General features: G+C 38.6%; 1 protein-coding gene across 1 annotated transcript in view; it reads left to right on the top strand.

The window, feature by feature from the left end:
• Window positions 1–20,999, top strand: part of LOC114666327 (latent-transforming growth factor beta-binding protein 2-like) — a 418,209-nt gene that overhangs the window by 382,624 nt on the left and 14,586 nt on the right. The window contains exons 29-30 of the mRNA XM_051919743.1: window positions 20,231–20,356; window positions 20,808–20,951. Of these exons, the coding sequence (XP_051775703.1) occupies window positions 20,231–20,356; window positions 20,808–20,951 (270 nt within the window). The remainder of the gene's footprint in view (window positions 1–20,230; window positions 20,357–20,807; window positions 20,952–20,999) is intronic.

Raw genomic sequence — 20,999 nt, 5'->3', positions numbered from 1 at the left:
ATCGTATCATTGGCACAACATTTGAGTTCAGCAAAACTACTGGTGTTACTGGTGTTTGTGTTGTTCCTTCTAGTGAATCTCAATTCATGACGAAATGATGAAACTCCATAAACTATTTAAGTTGGGGTAACCATAATATACATGCAAAATTTCATGAACATCTACTTAGCTGTTTTGGAGTAATGCATACTTTTTGTGGTGTTGACCCACCTGTTATGACTCCATGTTGAAATTGTTGAAACTCCATGATGTCTGTATTTTAAATTGCATAAATAATTTAAATACAAAATTTTGTTAAAGTAAACAAAGCTGTTTTTGAGTGATACACAATTTTTGTGTTGGTCCCTCATCACGACACACTCATTCATCCAGTCGCCCTCAAACCCCATTGACCCCACCACCACCACACTATCATGGCAAGTTTTATTACCATTTTGATTGCAACCCACGTTGTAACTCCGTTTCTCAATGGAACCTTTGAAAGGTCTTAAATTCTACATTTTAAGTTCTAGCAAGAGTAGTATGCTTCCAAAATTTCATGAACTTTTCATGAATTTCCTTTCATTACAACCCCCCCCCCCCCCCCCAATTAAATCTTTGAATGCCATGTAGGCTGACATTAATAAAGCTGATCCAGCAATATTCTTTCAGCTTAAAGGTGAATCACATACTCAAGGACATCAGTGGAAATTAAGGGGAAGTACATTTAAGACTGAAGCCAGGAAGCACTTCATATGTAAAGAGTTGTGGGACTCACAAATTGCTGATACATGGAGTTGAGGCAGAAACCTTGACAGCATTTAAGAAGTTGCTGGATGAGATATTTGGGCAGCTTGGCTATTAGTTAAACAAGTGGGCTTGATGGACTGAATGGTCTCCTCTCTTTTGTCAAATTTCTTATGTTTTAGGTTGGACCAGTGGCAACCTACATGTTTTATGAATTCAGATGAGCTGTTTTTGCATGATTGGTGAACAAACAGATTCCTATTTTATTTGCAAGAATTTTATTTATGAATATAGATCACCCTAGTAACCACCTTCATGTTTCAAGTGTGAAACTTTGTATACCGTACACTACTAGGATGGAAGCAAGATTTAGCATTTTCCTAACAAAATGGCCAAACCTTTAGGAGATGTCCTGTGGCTACTCCTCCTTCCTCTGTCTATATTCAGACTCTCACAGTCAAGAAAAGGTGTAAAAATCCTGGTCCAGAGTCTTAATAGGATCTTTCTTTCTGTCCTCTTTCTTTTTTTCCATGTTTGGGAAAAAAAAAGCTATACGATTCATCTTCATAAGCTTCATCTTTGTAGATCACATTTAAGCAGCCATGCAAACCTAAGAGGGATATAGGTTATTAAAAAATGATTTTTGCTAGGATATATAGTAAATTCTTAAAAATGCTTAGAACTAAATTAGAATCTTTGTTCAGATTTGGAACACCAGAATGAAACTAACAGAACACTGATACACAGCGGATAACCCCTGTGGGAATAAATCCAATGGCAAAGTGAAGTAGGAGTTCAGGTGCATCTTCAAAAGATGCCTGGCTTTGATTTTATCATGTAATTTCAACAAATGCCAAGACTATAAGGCACAATATTTGTTTTGTACTGCAGCCAGAGCTAAAGCAGCTGCAAATAATCTTTTACATGCTATGGCTGCTAGGTTGAACAGAAAAGTTCATCCTTGGGTCTTCTGGTGAAGAAACCTTTTGATTACTTGGTTATGAACCTTTTTGAATAAAATACACCATTTTTTATACATGGCTAGGATTATGTAATTTGAAGATTCTTTGTAATCACAGCCTAATTTGTTGCAAAATTAAATAGTGTTTCTGATTATTTCTTAAAGCTTATAACCACTTTTTTTCAAACTTTGACGCTTGTGGTTGATAACATTGCTCGCTGCAATGTGAATTATTGTGAATGTGTGAGGGAGAGCAATGGATGGAAGTTGTGTCTCGTCTGGGATAGGCTCTGGCTCCTTTCAACCATGTGTGGATACGTGGCTTAAATGAACTGCAAATATTGGAAAGTAAAATAAGAACAATAAAAGAATCAAAGGACTGAATTTGAAGCATGTTGAACATGAGTATTTTTCAGATTAGTCACAGAATGTATTCAAAACTGTGCACTGAAAATGTTAGTATAATTATGAAAATACCCAAAAGAATTATTTACTGTTTTGTAATTATGTCATTTTACAGCATTTTATTTATTAAGCAAAATGCAAAACATCTAGCCGTTCATTTTTGGAATGTTGTGATTCCAATACAGTTTTGTAGGAGGCTGGAGTTGATTCTGACTGCCCAGAGTCTAATGTAGGAGCCAAACCTTAGTTTAGAATGCCAATCAACTTATCCCATGTGTCTTTAGAATGTGGGTGGGAGGCAGAGCACCTTTAGAAAACTCATGTCAACATGGGAAAACACCCTTGTCCTGGGATCCAAACACAGGATTCTGCAGCTGTAAGGTAGAAGTATGATCTACCGTGCCACGCCATCCCAACCATCTCTGCATCCCACTGGGAAGCTCTTCAGTTTCAGTCATTATGGTTGATTTTTCTTCTGTCTTTTTCAAGTTTGTTTATCTTGCTGTCTAATGTATGAAAATCCTGTCCTTTTCTGTGCAATATGTCATTTAGGGGGTGGTGCTTTATGCTTATCAATACATGTCTGCCTAAATGTATCAGTTAGTGAAATATCAGATTTGTATGATCAAATTGCATTTATAAGTCAAATGTTCATAGACATATTTTTATAAAATAAAGGTACACAAATATATACAAATACAGTGAGAATTTTGATTTCATTGTTAGAGTCAGTTCCTGCATTTTGGATGTTTGCTGTTTGGGCCAAATCTCCAAAAGGACATATATACTTTTTTTTTTGTTAAATTAAATACAAAAGCGAATTCTCCATTCAAATGATTTGCTTGCTACCAGTTTTTACACATTGCAGTAGTCTTATTAAACCAATAAGATATCCAAGGTCAAGGCTTATGTATATGTAGTGGCGAATTTCTTTTAGTCTGAAGATTTGGTCCATGGTGAGCTGTTGGCAGCGAGTTTCGAACTCGCGTTTGCAGCCTGAGTTAATTACAGGACTCCTTTTGGCAGGCGCTCAGAGCCCCTCTGGCACACGTCTCCCACTCTGTGTCAGCACCCGCCGACTGGCACACCGTGCCACTAAACTCCACCCCTCGTTGAAGACAAGACTTTTGACCAGTGAATGAGTGGGACAGGCGGGCCTTCAATTCAAAAGCTCAGCATTATCTTTCAAGTTTATGCTGTGCACTGATTTTTCAGGAAGTATCTACCAATATTTTATCCAAAGTGCAGGTATTTTGCATGTTCCAAACAAACAGCTGGATAACTGACATGTGGATTATATGACATGAGAATTTTTTTCTATAGACATTTTTCATGTCATTTGCCATTGCACAGCATTGATCACCACTGGCTTGTATTACATCATTAACGTTTTTATCTTCACTCTCCATAAAAACATTATATTAAAGAATTTTCGTGGTCATCACTACAAAACGCCTAGGGTAATATATTTCAAGAATATCACTTTTGGGTGGAATACTTATATAAGAAGTGTTTGAACTGTTTTGTTTTCTTTTTTTATTACATTTTTTCATTTATTGTGAAATGAATCCTTGGGTATATAGGATGGAAGAAATAATTAATTATGTTTAAGCTAAACTAATTCCTTTATGTTACTGAAAATGGTTTAAGTACAAAATGTCAAAAATGATATGTTATATAAAGAATAAAGAAATAAAAAATACGGTACCAATGGCAATAAATTTACAAGACAGTTCATTTACGCTTCTATTGCCTGCCAACCCACTGTGGCATTCCTTGCTTCCTTCCTTAACAGAAAATCAGACATCAGACATTTGCTCTCATTTGTGCTGCTGCCCCTGCCTACTGCCCCTTGGAGTCTCGTGGCAGCCCCAGGGTTCCCACACTGGTATGCATAGGGCCTTTCCTGCTGCCATTATGACTTGGAGTTATCTTGTGAAATTTTAGCATTTTCCATGCCATCCTAGCCCCTGGCAGTGTCTTACCAGCTGTATACCCATTCACAGCACCATATGAACTGAAGGCGAGTTACAAGACTTGCAAAGCTTTTGAAAAAGCACAAACAATTGATACTACTTGTAAACTGAATTTCCAGAACAAAAAATAAGATATGGCTATTTTGTTTGGATGGCAGCTGGTTTTCCTTTGCTTCGTGGTAGGTGGTCCTTAAATAATAACTCCATCGACTTGCTGGCAGCTTTACAAAGATTTCTGCAGGATTTTAGTTTTTCTCATCCTTTACACTGAAGTCCTGACTATATAAAGTAATTTTAAAAAGATATGTTTGCAGAGAGACCGTATTGATGTTAGATGCTAAACGTATTTGTGTTGTTTATTATCTTTTTGTGGGACTAATTCAGACACCTCCTGTTACTGCACAGTGTATGGCCTCTTATCAGTAGATTACTCATTATATAAAGTGCACCAATTGACTCTTGCTAAACAGATGGCCAGTGGCAGTGTGTTGATTTTTAAAAGACTACAATATGAGAATTTTATCCAGGCAGCAACTTTTTAACAAATGTGACTATCTAAAATTTTAAATAATCATGTACATTTTGTTTGCGCTGTGCTTCATGTTACAAATTTATTTGCATTTAAAGTTCTTTCTTTTTTATTGTAGTGTCATACATTTAATCTACAGAACACCCACCTCAACTCATCCTAATTATATTCAACCTTTAAAATGTAGTGAAAGTAAATGGTGGAAAAATTGGAAGTGATTGGTCCAAGCTTAACATAACAGTCTAAACAACAGTTTTTCCAGCAGATCTTTGTGAGTTACCAACTATGTGAAATATTTGCTTTTTAGGGAAAACAATTCTTTTTATGAAGAATAAACACTCTAATGAAAATAATTGAATCTGATAGTAAAAAAACAACATACCATGTTACTCTGAAATGTGTTTGTAGATAGTTTTGTTACTAAGCTAATTTAATTCACATTAAAATAAGATGCCTGGATATGTTATAGAAAATTTGGAAAATTATTTATGTGGCAATGTGAAAGAATGAGCTACAGAATATTCATCCAACTTTAAATTTTAATTGCTCCCTATTCCCTCGACAGCAAAGTCAAAGTGAAATGTCCAGCCATCCATCCATCCGTTTTCCAACCCGCAGAATCTGAACACAGGGTCACGGGGGTCTGCTGGAGCCAATCCCAGCCAACACAGGGCGCAAGGCAGGGAACCAATCCTGGGCAGGGCGGCAACCCACTGCAGGACACACACTCACACACCAAGCACACATTAGGGCCAATTTAGAATCGCCAATCGACCTAACCTGCATGTCTTTGGACTGTGGGAGGAAACCGGAGCACCCGGAGGAAACCCATACAGACACGGGGAGAACATGCAAACTCCATGCAGGGAGGACCCGGGAAGTGAACCAGGTCTCTTTACTGCGAGGCAGCAGTGCTATCACTGCGCCACCGTGCCACCAAGTGAAATGTCTCTCCTGTTTTTCCACAGACCAGTGCAGTTGGACTGATGTCTCCCAGTTGTCATTTGATTCACATGTTACTCCACGAAGAATGAGTGCTTTCCAGCTCTTAGACAAACAAGGGGTAACATCAGGCCACCTTGAACAAATTAAAGTTACGTGTCGATATCTCTTATCATACACTTCGGATACATTTGCGGTTTTTGACTTGGTTTATATATTCCAGGAGCACAGTGGTTGTCATTGTGTGAAGTCTGATCTAAAGTAAGAATTAAATGTCTTGCAAACAATTGATGTATTTTCCCTGAAGTTAAATCATTTTTTAAGCCTTCTTCAAGGACTCTTCCATTCTAATTGCACAATCAGTCTTTCACAAAACAGTACAGGACCATTGACTGTTACCTTTAGATTCAGAGACAGTTACTTTACAGAAGTAGTAAGGTTACTGCTCAGTCAATCACAATAACACTTCTGCAATGTTAAAAACACAATACACAAATACTATAGTGCTTACAGAAAGTACTCAATGTCTTGGATTATTGTATATGTAATTTTTATAAACTGAATCACAGTGGATTTAATTTGGCTTTTTTGACACTGATGAAGAGCAAAATAGACTCCCAAAAATAGTTGTGGTGCCAGCTGGGCCACCTCATTTAATTTCGAGGCAATGCACATAATAATAGAACTTAATAAAATAAACAAGCGTATAGGGGAGCTGAAACACAAATCAAGTGCTTAAGCAGTGTTTCTCTAAGGGTTAGGTCTGACAAGGTGCTTGGTCAGGCTGAAGGTTCAGGTGGCAAGTGAGTCACCTCCTTCCGGGGTCAGCTGTTGTTATGTAATTTCTCCTGGAAAGGGTGGAACTTTTGGGAATGATGGGGGTGTAGTCAGTCAGTCAGTCAGTCTGTCTGTCTGTCTGTCTGTCTGTCTCCTGGGGTGTCTTCTCTGAACTGCAGAGGAAAGAGGCCAGTTAGGGACAGTGCCCTTCACAGTGATACAGGTGGTCCTCAAACATGCTGCATGACATGATATACGTATTTTATAAATGTGTGTGTATATATGTATGTATGTATGTGTGTGTGTATATATATATATATATATATATATATATATATATATATATATATATATATATACATATATATATATATACATATATATATATATGGGGTGTGCAAAGGTATGTTTACAGTTATTTGTATGGAAAAAGACATGCAGGTTATGATTATTACAATAGCCTTACTAACTTTATTAACTCAAAAGAATGTCACAATGGCTTAGTGCACTTCAGTACAATCTCGTGTAAGTGCTCAAATTACCGGCCTTGTGTACCCATAACTATAAACCTACTTTTGCCCACCCCTGTTTGTTAGTTTTGTCATATTGTCACTGTTTGAGGACATGTACAACGAAGAATTTCATTGTACTGTGTACAAATGCCAATAAACTTATGCTTGATATCTCATGAGAAAAAGAACAGAAAAATTAAAGCTTGTGAGAAAATTGGCTGCAAGTTTCAGGATCAGTGTAGTGCTGGACTTTTTGAGCAAAATTGTCTGCCATTCAAATCCGCACAGATACAGTAGTTTCACATGTTGTTGCACAAAGAATATTAGCCCAGCAAGAATGAGAGTAGACTTAGTTGTGTGTTGTGCTATTACAGTGCTGAAAGTTAAAGTTACAGTTTATTTAGCAATAATGCTAGTGAGCAACTGTCTCTCAGATTTCCCAGCATTTCTGCATGTTTTTGTCTGCAAGTCTCTCCATCCCATTCCATATTGTTTCACATTCCACAGTGCCTCATGCTGCGGCCAGACTACTTCTTGCTGCTCTCCTTCTGTCAGGCATCTGATTCTAAAGTCTCGTAAAGAGTGTGAGGTTTTGTCACACACTGTTCATCGTACTCAAAGATGTGTTATTTTTGTATTATCAGCCCTTGTGAGAGCCTCACTGACCAAACGTAGTTTTTTTCTTGTATAGTTTCCACCTTTTGTGACTTTGATAGGTACAAACTGAGCTTTTCACACGCCCCTTCCTTCTTGCTTTGTGTTATGGAGGCAGCTCTAATTCTGACACTTGTACGTGTAGGTTAGCATGCAGCTCTCATAGGCCCCTATATTTTTATACTTTTAATATGGGAGTTACCGTAAGTAGCACTAGTTACTTCCTATGTAAATCATTATAATTTTATTACTGGGACATTTAGTCATAGACATACTGTAAGATCAAACACGATAAAACATTTTGATATGGTTTATAGAACAGAATCAGAGTGTATGGATTAAACTAAAATATTTTTTCGAGCTCACATTTTTGTTTTTGTCCTGTGTAATATTTTGGGTAGCATTTTAAATGCTGACAGTAGACTTTTTTTATTTTATTTTACAACTACCTGCTACTGCGCAATATAATTTTGGCAGAGCTTAAAGTGAAATTCAGTTGTGTCAGTGGAATTTTAACAGAGGCTCCGTCTTACTCAGCGCAACACAGTTTGCAGCTTCAGATCACACCTCATTAGAAAGTCTTATAGCAGATTCCAGATGAGATTCACTTGACTGTTTCAAGCCAAGTTCTTAAAACTTTTCAAACAAGAAATCTCTTTTCCGACTTGAAAGAATAGGTAATTGTAATGGTTTTACAATAATTCTGAGCAATAAAAAATACCAGTTATTTAATGACTTGCTAATGAGATCGAGTTCTCTATTTTAGAAATATATTATCATCCTATTTCATCACCTATGACGATACTGTAGATGTTCTACATAGCTGACAATGCAACTGTGGTCTGTCATGATTTATAATGAAGACGACAGTTCCCTTATAGAACTGGGCTATGTTCAGGTTTAACGTATCACCCTGACGGCTTCATGACTCCGCTGTTGCTTGTGGTATGTTAGGTCGCTGGCATAACGGGTCAGTATAGAATGGCTCTCAAACTAACAACACTTCTCTACTACTTCTTCTTTTCACTGTGCAGTAATTACTCAAACCAAAAGATTTCCAAGCTTATATTCCATAGGGAACGTGATATCATCTTTCCTGCAGCTTCCAAATTCACCACATTACAGTGTCTGAAAGTTATTGCATATTACTGGAGTGCAATATATTGTATACACATTTATAGTTATTTTATTTGGAATAAAGCCATATATATATATATATATATATATATATAATATATATATATATATATATATATATACAAATGGATGATGTACAATGGCATTTAGTGATGTTTATGTAATATCTACTCCCCATTATTGGAACACAGTGTGATTTGAGAACAAAATCTTAACTCGTAACAAACAAAATGACCTCAGCATTGACATTAAGAAGAATAAAGGATATCAGTTAACATGTTCTATTTGTATCTTTAACTAATGAGAATTGGTGGTAAACGATGAAACTTCATTTATTTAATCCCTAGGTCAAAATGACTCTCAAGCTTCTTTTGGAAGTCATCATATTCTAGGCTCTGCTTTAATGCAAACTAGTACAGTAATTTTTGTGTCTCACACAATAACTACACAAATGCCAAACAACAGAAATATATTTACCAAACACAAAAGATAGCAGAAAAACATTTACCTGGCAAAACAGACTAAACAGTTGCAGTTTTAATAGACTTGCATGTATATGGAAAGGAAACTGGAGCCATTTCACCTGCTGTGTTAGCTAGTTCACCAGAGAGAGAACTGAATTGGGATCTCTTTTAATTTACAAATGTGTGTGGAGAAAAGAGGCAGTACAGGGTAAAGTCTTGGGGTTCCAGTGAGATCCGCATTTAATACCAACGACAGCAAGATTAAAAAAAAAAAAATGAGCAAAATCAAAAACATGAACAGCAAGCGTTCACTGAACTTTAGCAATTGTAATTTTAATGCTTCTGTGGCCAGTTTCATTCCTTTGAATGAACACCGACTTCCGGTTATGCTCTTTTATAGCAGGGTTATCGGAAGGGGTGGGGTTTCAATGGGGTGGGTCCGCCTCCACTCTTGGGGTGGAAGAGGAAGAGAGATTATTAGCTGCGTGTCACCATCATCTGTCCCCCAGTTTACCTCGTGAGCCGAGCCTTCCACATGCGCATGTGGTGTGCATGCATGACAATAGATATTTGCAGATTTTTCCTTATAAATCACCTACATACAAATTGTTCATGCTGAATTCAGCAAAAGTGTATACAAATTATGTTTAAATCAAATCCATCTGATGAAATCTAGAAACCACCAAACAACGCATACATCACATACACATCCTCTGCAGTAAGCATAATGCAACAATGCATTCATTTCTTTTTAAATTTTTGCCCACCAATCTCACATTTCTAGATATTGGTAAGCAAAAATACAGGAATGGAAACTAGCACAAATGGAAACTTTTCGAAATTTTTTAAAATTTTTTGTGCTTTTATTGTCCCGAACTTAGAAAACAAAATGACATAAACAAAACACTACTGGCATGATCAGGCTGCAATCAGTAATTCTTTTACCTTAGTTGTTGTCAGCATCACGCCAGCCATCCATGATTTTAGAGTTGTCCATTAGTAAATGTGACCTCCAGCTTCCACCTTTGCCAGTACAGGAAGTGAGCAACAAAGTCAGAGATCAGAGTGACGTCACACAGTGCTCTCCTCGCAACAGGAGCAGGTTAAGGAGTGCAGACTGTGGCAAGGACAGGAGACGTGATAAAGACAGGTCAAAATAAAGTAACATCTCTGGTGTTCATACTCAAAAAACGTAGGTCAAAAAACACAAAGTAGGAAATACAAACTAGTATAATCATAACAGTATAGCAAAAATATCAGACCATTAAACTCAGAGCAAGCAGATCTGTACTAGAGGGCTTTAACAAAGGGTTGAAGGGCACACTGCTAGTGCACTGAAAAATTGTCAGAACTCCTGTGTTATTTCCTGTGCCACTTTAATGGTGAAATTGATGCCTGATTAGTGCTTCCCCAGAAAAATATTAAAGTGGTCCATTATGACTGATCTGTTCTAATAAACAAATCAATAAATTTTTAAACATTGTCAGTTTACTCTTAAATTGCATAATTCATACTTTGTTCCATATACATATAACCCTTTGTATAAACTAGTTAGACTATAGTATGTGCAATTATCAAACTGCATTTTTTCACAATGATGCGGTATGGTGGTAATCCCCTCAATACCAGCATGTATGAGCCAAAGCCAATAAATGTTTGCTAATTTATTGAACAGACTGCCCAATAATTAGAATGCAGCAAAACAAAGCAAAAGCAGCTTACCAGTGAGACGTCTCCATTTTATGTTGACTGCTTTATTAGCCCCAATATTAAACAGGTGAATTTTACACCAAAGTAATGGAGAACTAAAAACTAACTGCTGCAGATGAGCAATGAGAATTAGCAGCTTTAGAATGCAGTTATTGTGGGTTTTCTATTTGGATTTTAGTGTACAGACAAAAAAAAAATTCAAAAAATCTATATGAAGAGAGCTCTGTTATAAATAGAGACCTTTTTGTGTCCTCAATACATTTATGAATTCCAACAGTCACCGCTATTCACAGAGTCTTGTCAGTGCAACACTAGAGCAGAATCGTCCCTTTAGGTTGTCAGAATGATCAATTTATCTTACACTGTTACTTTATTGAAATCTGTTGCAGCGTTCTCTTCTTTGTGACTTTATGCATTTAAAGGTATCTTGCTGAAGCTTCATACTTTGCATTTATTGTGAAGGTTTTTTATATTGTGCTAGTGCATACTGTTCATAGAGATATATAAAATAAAGACCTAGTGATTGATATTGATATGCAAATTACAACTAAAATGCCCACCAGACTACTGGATGGTTACTGAACAAATTTCCATTGTCCTTGTTTACCCCAACATGACAAGTTTCAGAGATGAGGTACCGGTAATGATAGTTGTGGTCCAGTAGCCAAGCCAAGAAATTTGGACAGTCTAACAAAGCAGTATGGGGGTCCTCGGGTTACGACACAGTTACGTTCCTACAACAGTGATGTAACCCGAATTTTGGTGTAAGTCGAAACACACCCTAGCCTAAGTCACTTACCTATCCTAACACATTTGCAAAATCATAATCTAGAACATAAAAACACAACTAAGCCACAGAAAAAGGAAAAGGACCTAAATATACTGTACTGTACACTGTACTGTAGTAACAGAAAAAATGACAAAAAAAATCCTTACCTTTATTCCTTCTGATCTCTTTACAATGTCTAATTTCACTTCCATCGTGATGGCTTTCCTCTTCTTCGAAGCACTACCATTTGAAGACTCTGACTTTAGTTTAGGAGCCATGATAAGGGCCACAAAGTCACACAAACGGAACACTTCCTCCACGCGCAACCAAACGAGTTCGCCAACTCCCTCACTCATACGCTGTGTTACTGTGTATTCTTCCGCTGCGTGCAACCAAACTAGTTCGCCCATGTAGTCTGTAAGTATGATGCTAATAGCATAAGCCGAAACGCTCATGTCTCAATTTTTTTTAAGTTTTTATGGGAGTGAACGTTGTAAACTCAAAACGTTGTAAACTCGAGACGTTGTAACCCAAGGACTCCCTGTATATGCAGATGTTATATATATAACTGTCAGGCTTGTGGACACTCAATGGCGTCTCACAACCCAAACCCAGACTACAACTACACATACAATTCCTGGCTCAAAAGACTCAGTATTTTTTTTTTAAACTTCAAAGTTGCTTGTCACCCCACTGTAATGAAATACAGTTCTTTTTCTTTCTTTCATTTCTTTTTTTCCTGCACACCTCTCCAGGTTATCTTTGTCTGACTCCAACTCACCTGGCTAAACTGGAAGAGTTTTTTTTCAAACTGGACCCGGAAGTACTTCCTGCACATCCAGGAAGCACTTTTGAGTCAAGCAGAACTTCCATAGGATAGGGGAGCCTCCTCCTGGTGGACCCCAACAGTTCTGCTTGTTAGACTTATACCTCTGTTGTAGTCCTGCAGGTGTCTAAATGGGAGTAATGCTAGATGGATGCTGCATCCAGCATACTTTGAAAACACAGGAATGTAGTCTCCCACCATCAATTCATTATAGTGGTCTCTTGGCCAAGCAACAGTACACCTTCAATCCCAGATAGGGTGGCATTCCATCCACGCCCTCCTTAACAGGTTTTATTAACTGAAAAATAAGAGACAATGATCAAGTACCTGCTTTGGCCACATTTGAAGTTTAACTCTTTCAGAGCTGATGTCGACTTTTGTCAAAAGGAGGAGTTGACGATGGTAATCGACTGTAAACTGTGACAAAACCAACTGTTATTTTTTAGTTGGACTCTCATTGCTAGAAGGAAAGTTAGATTCATTGATATGACTGAGATTTCCTGCGCTCGCATGAGTAGAAAGGCGCAAACAACGGCAAAAATGGCACTGACATCTGGCGAGAGATCAAAGCGAATGCGTAAAGCAAAATATTCCGTGGACGACATTTTCCATATTATCTTTGAACTGGACTATGACTTGTCGGACTCAGATTTTGATACCAGTGATTGAAAACAAATGTGAGGTTCCAGCTTCAGCTGATTGGTCCCCAGCTAATCGTTGTACTAACATTGTTCGCCAGGGAGGACTGCCACTTAACAATGATAAGAAGTAGAAACCAGTTTGCAATGCACTGCGACTTTGTCCCAGCCACGCAAAGACAGCCTGCCGCACATTCTTGGCATACTGGCAGCCACAGCATGCAGCAACAGATGTTTTATGTTGATTTATGTGTGAAACCATTGCTTTTCAGAAACTATGTTTTTTGGAAAAAATACTCAGCCCTCAAAGAGTTAAGAAAAGGACATATGTTTTTAACTGGACTCAAGGAATAAGAAAGTCATGTTTAATACAGTTTCCATTTTATATAACATTTATTGTGCATAAATGATAGATTATGTGTTTATGTATGTCATAAGCACTAACAGCATGTGAATCTGAATTGATATTACTGTTGCTGGCAGATCAGGTGCTCCAAAGGGAATATGTAATATAGAACAGCGGTTCTCAAGTTCCGTCTTGGAGGCCCCGGTGACTGCAGGTTTTCATCCCAATCAATTTCCAGGAATCATTCCAGAAATTACAAACCGGTTGTGCTAAATATTTACTGAACAAAACAGGACTTTTTGTGTTAAAGGCATAATATTTCATGTTTTGCTGTTAAATATGTTGTTCATTTTATGTTTCTGTTTATTGACAACTAGGACACACACAGACCTTTGGTTCAGCTCTGTTTTTTCTTCTGCTATGTTATCACAGATTTGTTTGTCACTGCTGTTCATTCACCATGGCCCTTTGTCAATCACTGCACATTTCTATCATGCAGTTGTTTGTCACAGTTGTTCTTACAGCCGAGTGACCTTGTTGATCAGTGTCATTATCCCAGAGTTGATGTTCAGCACTTGTTTGTGGTGACTTCACCATACCATACCTGTCATCCACGCTGCGCATCCTCATCGCTGTCTGCCGTGAGAAGAACATCAGCCACGGTGCACATTTGTGTTGCTAACTGCAATGGGGTGTGCAGCCATGTCGCTGCCAACCATGAGAAGAACCCATAGCCAAATTCCATGGCCAAACAATTCATGTATAATGTTATGCGTATCAGGGCATAAGCTCATGATTGAGACCAAGATCTAGCCTTAAAGACCAGGGATGCACACGTTTTTCTGTGACAGACCAATAACCCTTAATTTGCTATATATCGATAAGCACACAATGGGTGACACAACGTAGCTGCCCTTTAGCTCTCAATGTTGTTTGCCCTGGTGTCTGCTATATTTCTCATTAATTGTCAGTATTTGGAGTCAAGTAAGAGAGCAAAAGAATTTAAAAGAAAATGAGTTGTGCATCAAAAAATACAAAAGAAATACAAATTTCTTAATTTCTTGCAAGAGTAAATTCAACACTAATGCACATTTTTAATGTAAAATAAGGGAAGAAGTAAAAATGACAGTTATTTAAACAATGAGATGAATTAAAGGTAAAATCGTTTGTGACTGATTGTGTAAATGGTTGGAACAAAAACCTGCAGCCACAGTGGGCCCAGGGAGACTGAACTTGAGAACCACTGTCCTAAGTTCAGCTTTCTTTGAGAAACTGCAGGAAAGAGGAGTGAGACAAAAAGGTTGCCTCCATAGAAAAGCATATAGTTGTTACCAAAGGGAAGAACTTCAGGAGGAATATTCAGTGGTATTAATTTCCAAGCGATATCTGAAGGTACTTCATAACATGATACACAGGGAAACAAAAATGGAAAACTTCCAACAATTGTATACCAATGTGTCTAAAAACTGGATGGCAAATCAAGCAGATCGACAGGATCTTCACTCCCTGCCGTTGTGTACCCACCTTGTCATCTTTTAGTGCAATTAACTAAGTGGGTATGATTGCTTTATGTCAGCACAGAAATGACTGCTTCCAGTGGCATTGATTTTTGATGGGCTCAGTGCAGTGGAAGGACACACATGCGTATATAGTGGTATGTAAAAAGGATGGAAAGCTAATTGGAACTAGAAGAGGAGGCAAGGTGGGACAAAACAGATAAAGTTCCAAAAACAAAGTGGTTCACAACCAAAAGCCAAAGCAAGTAGCCTATCTGAGACTTTGAAAGGTCAAAAATAAACAGTAGCCATCAGCACTAAAATAAGCCTCAGAGAGCTGCACAACAATTCAGTCTTTGGACAGTCACAAAGAAAAGAGGGGATAAGGGCCATTGCTGAAGATGAGACATTTGGTGTTTAATAGCTGACAGCAAAGAAAGGATTAGCAAGTCCTCAGAAGTCAACCAGCCATTTGGTATATAAAGAAGTATTTGTAGAGCCAGCAAGAATGTGGCTCAGATACAAGAATGTTCAGTTGAAAAAACATTCAATTAGATGAAGGTTTGTATTTCACTTATGTAAATAAGCAGGAATACAGGGAATACAAATTAAAACCAAATGGAAAAGATTGATTAGCTGTCTTAAAAAATGATGGATTTTGTTTTGTTTGAAAAGTTTGTCAGTTCAGTCATAGGCTTTAAAAAGGGGTCAGCAAACTTAGGGAAAGTTCCAGTTTTGCTGCAATCTGATGGGGGAATACTCTTCTTATCTACAGTGCTACAGATTACACTCCGATGCCAAAAATGAAGTCAGTCATCAGGCCTCATTGTGCCCATTATACTTATAGCCTCTTGCCAGTAAATTCCAACACAAATATTTGATTTATTGAGTTCATCTTTGTGTGCATCAGTAGAAGTAATGCTGTTACCGCTCTTCTGTTGGTCATAAGTGGTATTCACAGTTAAAACATCACATTACAGTAAATGTATTGGTGGGATCAAAGTTCTTGTTTTGGTTTTTTAAGTTTGACTCGATAATATGGAATGTTATTTGCTTCAAATAAAATCAATAAAAATATTTAAAAAAATAAATAAATAGATAAAAAAAGAGAGTGAGGTGCAGACACAGAGCTCCTGTGGCAGGGCATTTCACAACTGTGGGCCCGCTACGCTAAGAGCTCTGTCACCCATAGTTCAGAGCCTGAACAATGGAATATTAAACACCACGGTGTCAGAGGAACTAAGGAACTAATTGAATGTAGTGGGGTGAATGTTTTTTTTTTCTTATTAATAAGGAATACAGATAATTTGGGGACAGACCATGAAGGATGTTAAAAACTAAAAGGTGTAGTTTATAGTGAACAAGGAGACATTGTTGGAGTAATGGGATCCCAGGGTTTTGTGGGGACCCATGCTGCTGAATCTTACACATTTTGTAATCTGTTTAGGATCCCAGCAGGTGTATCAGCAATCAACTTGCCAGGTGACAAAAGCCTAAATAAGGGTCTCAATTATGATATCAGAGAGAGGGGGACTCACATTTACAATTTGCTTGGCACATTCTTCTAGTAAATCTTTCAAAATATCAAACTAAGGAAAACATAAAATTGACTAGTATAAAAACTGTGATTCCAGGGTGCTTCATGTGAGATGACCAGCTATGGTCTTTGTAGGGTTTGGTTCAATCTTTTATTGAGGTTTTTATTCATTTGAGTCTGTTTTAGATGAACTACTGTCAATCACAAGTTAGAACTACCTATACATTTTGGAATGCTCACTTGTGGCCCACTTTGTGAGGAATGCTTGAATATGTGAATAGATGAATGTATCCGAATTGAGACTGCTGTAAAACTCCACAGAAACACAACACTTAGCCATGAAGATAAAAGGTTTCCATGTGCACAATGGCTACAAATCAGAGTATAGGTCAAGCTACCTTCATGGCAGGTATTACCTTACATCACAAGTAGTAATTGAAGATGGAGCCAAGCCTATATTGTGAAATGGTGCTTTATAGCCCCCTGCACGTGTGATAAATGGTATTTTTATCAGGCTGGTCAATCAGTGGGCGATATGAAGGTATAGTTATTAACACTCCTGATTTAGCCCTCTAGGTACACAGGTTGGCTTCCAAGCTCAGTGACTGTTAATGTGGTTGAGTGAGTCTGACTAAATGCATCAACGTGCTCGATATTGGATTGGCAGCCTGTCCATGGCTGTTAGCAGCTTGGTGCCTGATGCTGTAGTGTAAATCTCCAGCTCTCCATGACCCTTTATGGACTACCTTGATTCAGCTAACAGATGGAAGGAGAGTGCCAATGATGTAAAGAGAGAGGGAAGATTACAAACAAAAATCAAGCTGTTGTACTGTAATGCTGTACTCAGGAGGCTTCACAGGAAGAGTAAGAATTACTGGCATCATCAGTTAGCAGCCCAGGTGTAAGATGTCTGTGGCCCTAATCCATCCTCCAATGCATTTTTTATCAGTTATACAAAAATTATGTAGAATATATCAATGATAGGCATCTAGCCATCCATTCATCCATCCATTATCCAACCCGCTATATCCAAACTACAGGGTCACAGGGGTCTGCTGGAGCCAATCCCAGCCAACACAGGGCGCAAGACAGGAAACAAACCCTGGGCAGGGCGCCACCCCACTTCAGGGTACACGCACACTCACACCCACACACCAAGCACAATTTAGAATCGCCAATACACCTAACCTGCATGTCTTTGGACTGTGGGAGGAAACCCATACAGACACGGGGAGAACCTGCAAACTCCACGCAGGGAGGATCCAGGAAGTGAACCCGGGTCTCCTAACTGCGAGGCACTGTGCCGCCCCATGATAGCCATCTATCAAATCAGAAATGCACAGCACGTTTAAAAGGGACAGGTGCTGAACTGCACTTTAGTGAGTGTTTCATTGCAGACGAGACAGGTGGCATCCTTTTCAACTCGTTCATCATTGAAGTGACAAATTTTGGTATTCATGTACTTCTTAAGACATTTTCATAGAGACATTTTTGCTAGCTAGCTCACTGTCTCCTGAATTTTGAATGTCACTTCCTGGCCAAGCAGTAAAGGTTACATGATTGGGTACAGCCACTAAAAAAATATTTAAATGACTGAGCTTGCTCGTTTGGAGTGGCGATGATACCAGGATGATGCTTGATGAGTCCTTGTCTTGCAGAGACATACATTTGACTGATCTGAAATGACTTAATGTGTGTGACATGAATGAGTGGGTGATTGAATGAGAGTGTCCAGGAGAGAATGAGAGATTGTGTCTTAGAGGTCTGCATTTCTGCAGCAATCCCATGATACCCATGGGACTCGACTCAAAGTATTATGGTACAGGACTAACTCTAATAAGAGTTGTGAACAGGCGAGGGCAGATGGGCTTTATTCATGTGGACAGAAGCATAGATGATGCTAAAATGGCCTCTTGCAAAAGTAAATAAACTATCATTAGTTTTATAATTCATACTGTTTTTCTGTATAAGTCATGCAGTTGGAAAAGAAGAAAAAGACAGTATGCATGTGTCTATAATGCATTGGTGTCTCACTTTAAAAAAAAAATAAAAAGAATTGTCATAGCCATCGTGATGCGTATGTGTAGCGGCTTGTAAAGGCACATGCCTGACAGTGATTACTGGCTGGACTATTGTAGTTTTTCCCCGCTGTTGTAGAATGTCCTGTTTTAAGAACCCACTTAACCTGTTGTCCAATTCATGTCCCTTTTAAAAGGGAAAACAGAAATGCAGTGTGATGGATGGTGGCCGGCGCCATTACCCAGCTGGGACACCTCTATATTGGAAGGACAGAAAAAGATGACTTATGAAGGACACTGTCTCCCCCAGACTGTTATTTGGCAGCCCCCCTGGAGTGCAGCAGCCCCTCGGAGTCCCACAGGGTTATATGGGACTTGGTATTGGTCAGCTCAGCCCTGTTGGGTTCTGGGAATGCCACCAGGGGAAGCTGAAGGAGATGAAAAGCCCTACTTTGGGCTTCCACCACACCTGGGAGTAATTCCAGACCTCCCTAACAAGTCACCTGGAGTAATCTTTAAAGGAGCCAACAGTCTCACAGAGATGAGCCAGAGTCGGGAGGAGGTCGATGGAGGAGTGGAGGCGAAGAAGAGAGGGAGACGAGGAGGAAGAAGAAGAAAAGTGCCTTGCTGCATTGTATATTGTGCTTGGTGCTGTACTGTGCTGGAGTGGTGGGAAACGAGAGAAAAACGTTTCCCACTCTTAATAAACGTGTGTTGTGTGTCGGACTTGTGCTCTGTGTCTGTTGTGTCAGGTGTTTGGGGAGCTGTACGCCCCCTGGTGGTTCACCGCAGTTACCAATGGGATTGAACCTTTAAGGGAACTGGAGAAAGAGGGTGAAAACAGGATAGACCTTTAAGAGCAGCCAGGACGGGGATAAAAAAAGTGTGTGTGTGTGTGTGTGTGATGTCGTGTTTGTTATAGCAGGGCCTGTCCCAAAGAGTGTTTGCCAGGTCATGTCTATTTGATGACCCCTGATGTATTGTGTTTCTTCAGCTGTGTAAGCCCTCTAATCTTATACTCCGTGAAGAGCTCTATATAAGAGAAAACTCGATATAATTAAATAAGAAACAACATCAGGCTTTGATTACTAAGAAAGAGTACTTTAACAATTAAAAAAATGAAAGCATGTGTCTTTTACCGGTTCAGTATGGTATCCCTAACAATTTTACTTTAAAGCAATTGTACTCATAAGTAATATACATGAGCAGCTCTGAACTGCCCTTACACGTGCATATACTGCAATGTAATAAACGTACATCCAGAAAGTGTTATCAATCTGTGACATTCTCCCCCTTTAGTAAGCAGCAGGTGCTTCTTGGGCCTCTTTGTGACTTTTTAACGATTCTTTTTCACAGTTAAGTTCTTTCCTGGTATTTTTAGATGTAGCTATTAATTTCAATGAAACATTTTGCTTCACTTTGCCAGCTGCTGAGGTGCACATTTATTACAGTTTTACAGATTACTTCTAATTGCTCACCAAAATATTTTTCAAAAGTCATTGAATAAATAGAAACTTAATACTTGTTTTTCTTCTAGTAACGTGATTAGACTGGAAGACAATAGCAGGATGTCATTATTATGTAAAAATCAGCTCCACTGCACAACACGCAGGTTCAGTCCAACAGGCTTCTTAAAGTACACTGATGACTCTGGTCACGTGGCAGGCCATCCAGGTACAGCTAACGCATCATTCTTGGTGGCACATACACATCACAATATTAATACTACTGTTGTTACTACTATTCAGCTGAACCCTCGGGCTCAAAGTGTCAAATAGCTGTCTTTTATTATCTTATTCTCTCCTAGACATTGATGAGTGTGTTAATAAGACCATCTGTGGTAGCCATGGCTTCTGCGAAAACACTGATGGCTCCTACCACTGTGTGTGTGATCAAGGCTTTCAGAACTCTCCAGGGACTTCAGCATGTGTCGGTATGTATGAAACGAACACAGCCATGGGAGTTTTATCATTCATTTGTACATTTTGTGTGGTCTTTCTACTGTTTCTTAACTGTCATACTTTTCCTGGGCACTATACAAAGTTTCAGCCCTAGTCCAGCCCTGACCAGAGGCTTGTCCGCTGCACTAAAGGGTATTTGTGAGCTGTGAGAGCCTTAATTATGTATCACTAGAAAATAGACGTTTAATGTACAATTGTATTTGTCTGTGTCCTATAAACCACACGTTTCTAATGTGATGGCCTAATTGTACTCCACAACATACTGTGCTCAATATTGCAAGAATGTTGCAAGACAAAATCTAATGAAAAAGAAACCATGGAAGTTTTGCTCATTGAGGATCTCCACATCTTCTGTTCTCACTTTGGTATGCTGTCTGTTTTATGCTTTGCAGTCACTAATTGAATCTATCGTATCATAAACAGATATGAACGAATGCGAGAGTTTCACTGCAGTGTGTGGCTCAGCTTTTTGCGAGAATGTAGAGGGGACCTTCTTGTGCCTCTGTCCCTCTGACAATGAAGAGTTTGATCCCCAGACCAACCAGTGTCGCAACAGGATCATGACAGGTAGAGGAGGTCTTTTTCTAAACTCTGATTATTTCCTCAGTGTGGTGA

This window comes from Erpetoichthys calabaricus, chromosome 16 (assembly GCF_900747795.2).
Source record: "Erpetoichthys calabaricus chromosome 16, fErpCal1.3, whole genome shotgun sequence".
Taxonomy (NCBI): Eukaryota; Metazoa; Chordata; class Cladistia; order Polypteriformes; family Polypteridae; genus Erpetoichthys; species Erpetoichthys calabaricus.
This window is presented reverse-complemented; position numbering and strand designations above follow the sequence as displayed.